We start from the raw sequence: 8603 nt of genomic DNA, 5'->3' as shown, positions 1-8603 counted from the left end.
CTGCAGGATCCAGGCGCTCCAATCCCAGAGGGATTTTGAACCCACAACCTTCTCAACAGAACCACCTGCTCTGTCCTCCAAATCCTCCCAACAGTTTCCATTTTCACCAAAACCAAATAAGGTTTCTCAGGTCGCTGTGTTTTGTCTCGTCTGCTCCTAGAGGACGCCTATTGCAATCCCCGCCCTGCGATTGGCTGACAAAGAAAATCACAAATTAAACACAGCTCATCCTTAAAGCTCTGAGCTAGTTAGTGAGCATAATTAATAATCAGAGACGCTGGACGCTGGATAATTTAATGAAGACATTTATATTCCAACCTGCTTCTGAAACCTGACAGGCCAAATAAAGCCTGATGGCCCGCCAGGCTGATAAAACACTGGAGGAAACCCTGACCCTACTTTAGGGTCAAACTGGACAATGAGTAAGAATACAGAAAATGTCTACATCAATGGATAGTATCGGTATAAACTGTTAACTTTTTGTTTTCTCTGTCATTTTTCTTTCAATAGAAGCTACTCCTGGTCTGGCGTTCTGATTGGCTGTGGTTCCTTTCTGGAGGAGGGCTTTGGCCGATGTGATGCTGCCATCACCTAACTTGTCTCCGTGGCCTGCTGCTAACTTTTTATTTCATGAACATAGAAAGTTCTCCTGGGTCGTTTTACCCATTGTTGTGTCCCTGCCCGGTTTTCTCTCAGCTCCAGTCGGTCGTGTCAGATGGCTGCTGGTACTGAGCCCAGTTCTGATTCTTCTGAATGTTTCTACCTGTTAGAGGGGAGTTCTTCCTCTCCACTGTTGATACATGCATGGTCTGTGTGAGGGATTGCTGTGAAGTCAACAACTCATCAAGTGATTTGCTGTTACACCCTGCTGGTCCAGGAGGAGTAAATGCTGTAAGTCAATGACTCCATGCAATCTGCATAGTTCAAACATTTTAAACTACTTTAATAATAAACTGAACCTAACACGTTGATAACTAGGATCAACTGGAATCTATAACTGAATTGAAATGACTTTGTAAAATGCCTCGACAACAACATTGTCCTGAATTAATGCTATAATTACAAATTAAATTAATAAGTGTTATTTTATCTTTTAATTTGACTTTTGAAGGTTTTTTGTATTGGTTGTTGGCCTGGTGCAAGCCGCGTCTTGGTTTAAAAAAGCTCTCGTCGAAACTGCGCCAAAATTTCTATCCAGCATGGCGCATGCGCCTCACGCTCATTAAATGGCGCCATCTGGCTGCCATATTTGACATTTTCCGGTATAAACACCTGCCCAACAACCCCCCGCCCCAAAAATAAATAAATAAAATTTTTTAAAAAATCTCAAACTCTAATAAAACCCATGCTAATAGCACTACAACATACAACAATAATAAATAACAATGAGCAGTGATAGTCATAAGGATACACACATATTGCTCTTTATTTACATATTTAGCCACCCTTATCTGCTATAATCTGCAGGTAGAAGACGATGGGATGTTGAGTTAGTTTAGTTAACTTTTAAATGTAATGAAATATGCTTTTAAATGAGCATAAAGCATAAAAATATCTATGTGAGTTTGTTTCCGACAGACCACGAACACATCAGAGCAACAGACGCTGCGCAGCGTCACGTGGTGCAAACGGACCAATGGGAGAACCCCGTTCACAAAACCCGGAAAAAAAGGATTTTGTACGGACAGGTCAGTTGTGATTTTTGACTTAGTTGCTGGTTTTTTAAAAGTCTTTACCTTCCCTTCTGTTCATGTTTATATTTTTCCCCGGCGGAGTTTGTTAGGTAGACCACTGTCTCTTGCAGGAGGTAATAATTTGGCTCATTTTGGGTCAGTATGCATATTTCTTTTTGCCTGAACCAGGTTCCGCCGCATAGGTTCCGTCGGTTCTGGGTTACCAGAACAAGTACAATAATATTTTGATCATATTGTTGCGTTATAGGCTTGAAACAGTGTTTGTGATCTCCTCAGTTTATAAATTAACAGAGATAAAGTGGTTTATATTCAAACGTCGATGCACCTGAACGCACCATATTTAAATTTTTATGCCGAACATAATGTCTTAGGATAAATAAATCACAAAGTGCTGTTTGTTATAATGTTATAATGGAGAGAAATTACCTGTTTTCCCAGTGAATTTAGCTGGATTGACTTAAAAAGATCTGCTTTACTATTTAACCAGTGGAAGTATGCTACTTAGCTGGAAGTAGTACTGCTTGTGTTGTGATTTCGCAGGTGTTTCCTTTATGTCTCATTTTTTTTCTTTTCAGATTCTCTCAGTCAGTCCATGGCCGATCAGCATGAGTCCGTCAGCCTCAGTCCTCCCCAGGCGGACCGTGCAACAGCTGCAGGACACAGCTGGTTCCCTGGCCCACCTCCACCCATGTATTCCTGCACCTTGACCCCTGAACTGGTGGCCAAAGCACGGGAAGAGCTCCAGGAGAAGCCCGAGTGGCGCCTACGAGATGTCCAAGCACTGAGAGACATGATTCTTAAGGTTTTCTTACTTTTAAGCTTTTATGATGATAAATACTGTAAACAAGTCAAGTATTACAAAAATGAATCAGCACAGACTCATTTTTCCTATTATTCAGGTGTGATTATTTGGGCTTGCTTTGCATATTATGGTTCAGAACCATAATATTCTATTTAATAATCAGATTTTTGTCCTTTTCTTGTAAGTAGGTGAAGGTTTTCAATACCCTTTTGATCTAAAGGGAGACCATCTCTTTTAAAGTAAAGCTTTGTTCAAACTCGTTCCTCCAATATAAACACATCTGGCAATTTATTTCATGTTACTTCTGCTAAAGCTGATTTAACAAATGTGTATTTTACCTTTACTTCCTATTTATAGACCTAGAATTAAAATGAGATCTTTATGTTTACCACAAAGAGTATCCTAAAATAAGCAACTGCTTTGGGTGTTTTGGCCCTTCATCCACATGAAAACTCAATTTAACATCACTAAAAATTATTATTTATAAAAACAAAGTGTCGTTTCAGCAGGTTTTAGCTTTGTTTGGCATGTTTAAAACAACATAAGCAGTTAATCGCATGGCATTTTAAAATGAGATCAATAATTTCCATTCTGATGGTTCATCTTTTGAAGGGAAATTTTGTTTACAGCAACATCGTAATTCGTAATTTTATTTATGGTTTCAGTTGCAAGTAGTTTTTATTTATTGATTTTGGTTGTTGTGTTTATTTTATTTAAGTTTAAAATATTTCCAGTTTCAGTGTTGAGAGTTCTTTACTAATTTGAGGTTTATTGGTGTTTGAGAGTCCTAACTTAAATTATTAATTACTTGAGAAAGGTCTCAAATTCATTATCATTAACGTTTATCGCAGTGATTACTGAGACAATTTAACGTTCAGCCAAATCTTGAATTTTGTGGGTTCATTTGGATGAAATTGTTCTAATACTGTTTACAATGTTATTTTAAAAAAATGTGATGGAGATAGTAAGGCCTCAGTTGATATTTTGAAAATATAATAATGTATTACTTTTATTTGGTTTCTCATAAAAATTTCTTATGAAATTCATTAAAATCTGTGGCTGTAATGAGTCCAAATAAAGTCAGAATTATTTTGCGATGCATGTCAACTAGAAGCTTTTTATTTAGTGAATTTATGTATTTTTCTTCACAGGAACATCCCAATCTCAGGACCCGACTGGACGACGCCTTCCTCCTGCGCTTCCTGCGGGCCAGGAAGTTCGACTACGACCGCGCTCTGCAGCTGCTGCTCAATTACCACGCGGGCCGTAAAACCTGGCCGGAGGTCTTCCAGGACCTGAAGCCATCCTCGGTCAAACACGTCCTGGACCTGGGCTTTCTCACGGTCCTGCCGAGGCCCGATCCCAACGGCAGATACATCCTCTTCCTCCGGCCAGGTCCGTCTCTTTATTTGCCTCGATGAAGATATCAGCAGTTCTGCAACTAATAAGCAACCCCTTAATAAATTGTTAAGCAGATCTGCCTTAGTCCTCCCTGATAGTTCAGTAGACTTGGCTCCACTGGGAACCAGTCACACTGCATTGTGTCAAACGATTCAAACTAATTGAAAAAACAGTTCCCCTCTTCGCCTGTAGGGGCGCTGCACCAAGAACTACTGACGGAATCGATACAAAACCTCTGAAGAAGACCAGCGCAACTTTCTTCTTCACAAAATGTAGACAACAATGCAGTAGAGTCAGATTTTAGCGGTTGTAGGATTTCTCCAGTGATATATATGACTGGTTTGGACATCGCCTATTAGCCGCTAACGCTAGCAATGCGCTCCTGCAGCCGCCATTACTGTGAGTCACAAAACCGTACTGTTCCAATGTGGGATGAGCAGAAATATGTTATAAAAATGGTCGTAGCGTCCTTACTTCTTACCAGATTTCTATAAAATATGTCTTAAATTAAAGCTGAGAAAATTGCTAATGTTTTGAAATGTATTGTCTCTGGATATGAATATATAAGTAGTTTGGTTTCTGTCAGTTCTGTCAACAAGCAAGAGAGAGCTAAACAATTTTCTCTTTCAGATTGGTCAGTAATGTAATTGTACATAATTGCAGATGTTAAAATTAGTTTTTTAAAATTGAACAAATCAGGGGTCCTATGTCTTATAAAATATTTCATCCTATTTGATGATTGTTGTATGAATAATCCAGTTTTTTTGTCATTTATTAAAGATTTAAAAATTACAGTGGCTGCAGTGCGCCACAGCAAAGGGAAAATGGCGCCGATAAACAGGCGTAAAGCAACTTTAAACCTCTTATATTCTGCTTTTCCTCCCTCTCTGGGTCACAACACTCCACTACCCCACAGAACTGAGAGTAATATATTGGCTAAAATACTCTGCGCTATAGTTAGCTGTGCTATAGTTAGCTTACTGCTTTTGGAGCGGTATCCGGTCTGCTTGCATTCACACTGCACTGAAACCACACCAGAATTCAACCGAACCAAGATTGAGGTTTTTAGACGGGGAGAGGGAAGTCTGGGCCTCCCTTCTTTAAGCTGCTATTCCCGCGACCCCGGATAAGCGGAAGAAAACGGACGGACAGAGTTTTCTTTTCGTTTTTTGTTGGTCCAAATCAGAGTTATATTTCGCATTTACACCTCCCTAAATGAACTGGACCTTCTAAACAAACAAACTGGAGTTGGATTACAGCAGAATAAACAGGGCTGGTGTGAATGCACCCTTAATAATCTTTGCAATCCACAACCTCTTTGTCATTAAATTTTGTCAATGTGGATTTTCTCCCAGGAAAATGGAAGCCAAACGACTATCCGTTTGTGGACAACGTGCGCGCTCTTTATCTGACTCTGGAGAAGCTGATCCAGCCGGAGGAAACGCAGGTGAACGGGTTGGTCATCCTAGCCGACTACACTGGGGTGGGAATGTCGCAAGCCTCCAATCCAGGTCCTTTTCTTGCCAAAAAAATCGTGAGCATCCTCCAGGTGAGACATCATAGAATACAATGTGTTTAATTTTGACAAAAGATGTTTTGAACGAGTTCTGATTGTGGTCTCTGCCTTTCATTAACAGGATGGCTTTCCTATCAGAATCAAGGCCGTTAACATAATTAACGAGCCCCGGATTTTCAAAGGCATCTTTGCTATAATCAAGCCTTTCCTGAAGGAGAAGATGGCAGAGAGGGTAACTGTTGTCCTTGAATTATCCTGAGCGTTTTCTCTGTTCTCTGTATCTATGTTGATAGATTTAGAGGGTGTCACTGGATAGAACCCTCTATGTTAGTGTGAAAACAACCACAGCTGCTGCTTTTATGAGATGAAATATTGATTAGAGTCGGTGTAATCGTCTCCTCTGCCCCTCTGGACAGTACGTCCTGCACGGCTCGGACCTGCGCTCTCTGCACCGGAACATCCCGCCGTCTGTTCTGCCAGAGGAATACGGCGGCACCGCCGGCCGGCTGGACATGAGCGCCTGGTCGAGGCTGCTGCTGGACTGCGAGGAGGAGTTCGTGGTGGAGTTCTGCCAGCCGGATCCACTAGAGGGCGTGGTGCTCCCAGACTCCATGCTGTGTGAAGGGGAGCAGGCAGGAGGGCGGGAGGAGGACGGCTTCAGGGCGCTGCGCTCTCAACTTTACTACTGCTACTGACGCTCACACAGCCACAGGACCTCTTCTGTTTCATCTGAAACATGAGCGGAAACTTTTATAGGGCAAGTTGCCAATATTCCACATGATTTATTTTACTAACTAAACAGCACTACACTATTTAAAATTTGCTCAGTTTTAGAAGAAGTCCAGCATTCAGGCATTGCTCCAAGGCAGCTCATTCGGTGTGTTCACTCTTCATTTTATTACCTTCGCTGATAGTTGTGTGCTTGGATGGTACTTGTTTATTTAATGATCTCACATATTACAGGAACACAAAATCCTACCAAGTAATTTTGTTCTAGTTTCTAGTGCAAATCTCTTAGTAAACTAACTTATCTGTAGGAGCTTGTTTTAAGTCAATAATTCCTTAATATAGATTAAAAAGTACTAGTTCCACAGGCAGATTACTTCACTTATAACAAAACATTGTTCCCTTATTTTGAGTGAAATAATCTGCTAACGTAACAATAAAATTTTCATCAATATTAAGGAATTTTGTGACTTAAAACAAGTTTCTATATCTTGATGAAAACTTAAGATATTTGCACTAGAAATGAGAACAATGTTTTTGCAATGCAAGAAATTAAGGGGGGATCATACTTTTATTTATCACTACAGAAGGGTTCAGTGAATGGGCAGATGAAACTGGTGGGTTCAGTTCCTCAAAAAAGGTTAAGAACCACTGATCTAGAGTCTAGATGGAGTATATTTACTGGCAGCTGACTCTAAATAATAAGTGAAATTAAAAACAGATTCATGGCCATTTTTGGAGGCTTGTTTCCTTAAATTCCATATTTTTTATCTAATTAGATTCAGATGATTAGAAATTCTACAACTAATTGAAATTTCTTCCTAAAGCATCATTTAGGTTTTTTCTGGTCGATTCTGACTTCAGATTTTCGTTTTCATTTTGACCGAGTCCGTTTTTTTGTTTTCTGTAAGAACTATAAACACTTTAAAAAAAAAAAGAAGGTGCATGATTATCACTGCTCCACTGCAAAAACACAACGTCTGAGTTAGTGCAAATATCTTAGTACATTTGAAGTAAGAAAAAAAACTTACTTAAAAGTAACTTTTCAGCAAAGTATATGACATTATTTTTAAATCAATATTTATTATATATAGATTTTTAAAAAGTACTAGTTTCACTGTCAGATTTTTCCACCTGTAACAAAACATTTTTTCTGTTTTTAGGTTTTTAAAAAATCTACCAGTGGACCTAGTACTTTTTGCATTTATAATTAAGATTTATTGACTTAAAATAAGATGCTATATCTTGCTGAAAAGTTGCTTTTTAGTTAGTTTTGTCTTATTTCAGGTGTGCAAAGGATATTTGCACTAGAAACTGTACAAAAATACTTAGTAAGATTTTGTATTTTTGCAATGTAATACATAAAATGCCTAATATTAGTCTTATTTTTAGGAATCTGACAAGTCCTCTTAATTGATGTGTTTATAAACCAAAAATGGTTGGAGTTTAAAGTTCTGTTGCAAATGGAAGTGTTTTCCGTTTTTGTCAGTCAAGCAAAAACTGGTCGATGAATTTTGTTTTCTATCTCCTGTCTGTCAGTGTTACGTTTCAGTTTATAACCACAAAGCTGAATAGATTTTTTTATGTGTAGCCATTGAAAACATTGCCTTAAATAGTTTTTTTTTATGTTACACTTGTGTGCACCAAAGCAATATGTGTGTGTTATCGTCCAGAGTGTTTGAAATGAAACGTAAGTGGCTGCTAGATCAGTTGAATGTTTAGGTTTAGAGTTTAGTCTTTGGGCTTGATTATTTTTCTAAGTTTGGCAATCTGCCTTATACATATTGTAGGTTTATTTGTCTTATTATGCAGTCTTAATTCATTAAATCACATGACTATTGAGATCTGATTTGCCAAATTGTACATAAAAGTGCAATAATATTGCATTGTTCATCTTGCATCTGCTGAGTGCTTCTCTTCAGTCTTATTTTTTTATATTTCCAGCATGTCTGTGACTGAGCTGTATTGTATTGCAGGGTATTTATTGTTAATGGTTAAGACAGTAAAGCTATTATACAGAAAGTGCTATTCGTGTCTTGTTTGTGCTGTTGTTGGCAAATGATGGGCTATGCTGCAGCCCCAAGGGAAGCTGTTGGTATTTTCACAACATAGCTGCATGTGTCCTCAGCTGAGTTTCCCAAACTGCATCCTTGGGTCTCTGAAGAAATCACAAAGTCAGTGCCAGAAGAGGTTTTCTCGTCTTCTGGGAGTTGGATGTCCAAGTAGGTTTACTCTAAGGACAGACGATGCTCAAAGAGAATACAAACCACCCGAAAGCTCCCTCTCAGCCTCTAAAGGCCTGGTTTCAAATGTTAAACGTTACGTTTTATGACAGTACAATTAGCAAAAACGGCTGTGCTGAAAAACTGCCAGTGGAAAGCCTTTTTCTCTCGAAAAAGGACATGACAGCATTGCTTAGACTTGCAAAGTTGCACCTAAACATGTTACAGAATCTTGGAACGAT

At 38.9% G+C, this 8603-nt stretch overlaps 1 protein-coding gene across 3 annotated transcripts; it reads left to right on the top strand.

The window, feature by feature from the left end:
- Positions 1-1566: 1566 nt before the first annotated feature.
- On the top strand, positions 1567-8164 carry ttpal (tocopherol (alpha) transfer protein-like). 3 transcript variants are annotated; one of them, XM_017305672.2, is made up of 6 exons: positions 1567-1688; positions 2270-2496; positions 3648-3891; positions 5253-5446; positions 5535-5645; positions 5830-8164. In XM_017305672.2, the coding sequence occupies exons 1-6, from the start codon at positions 1637-1639 to the stop codon at positions 6106-6108; spliced, it is 1107 nt and encodes a 368-aa protein (XP_017161161.2). In that variant the 5' UTR covers positions 1567-1636; the 3' UTR covers positions 6109-8164. The 3 variants fall into 3 exon arrangements, with proteins under 3 accessions (XP_017161161.2, XP_008412822.2, XP_081465403.1); XM_008414600.3 differs by lacking the exon at positions 1567-1688 and adding an exon at positions 1695-1807; XM_081609277.1 differs by lacking the exon at positions 1567-1688 and adding an exon at positions 1701-1829.
- The last annotated feature ends 439 nt before the right edge of the window (positions 8165-8603 follow it).

This window comes from Poecilia reticulata, chromosome 7 (assembly GCF_904066995.2).
Source record: "Poecilia reticulata chromosome 7, P_reticulata-male-v2, whole genome shotgun sequence".
NCBI classification, from domain to species: Eukaryota; Metazoa; Chordata; class Actinopteri; order Cyprinodontiformes; family Poeciliidae; genus Poecilia; species Poecilia reticulata.
The sequence above is the reverse complement of the archived record's forward strand: the minus strand, read 5'-3'. Positions and strand labels throughout refer to the sequence as shown.

Bases quoted from the DNA above. Each gene is read 5' to 3' on its own strand.
- ttpal (XM_017305672.2), top strand. From the start codon at position 1,637: ATGGGAGAACCCCGTTCACAAAACCCGGAAAAAAAGGATTTTGTACGG. The intron at 2,497-3,647 runs GTTTTCTTACTT...TTTTCTTCACAG, and splicing joins TGAGAGACATGATTCTTAAG to GAACATCCCAATCTCAGGAC. The intron at 5,646-5,829 runs GTAACTGTTGTC...CCCTCTGGACAG, and splicing joins AGGAGAAGATGGCAGAGAGG to TACGTCCTGCACGGCTCGGA.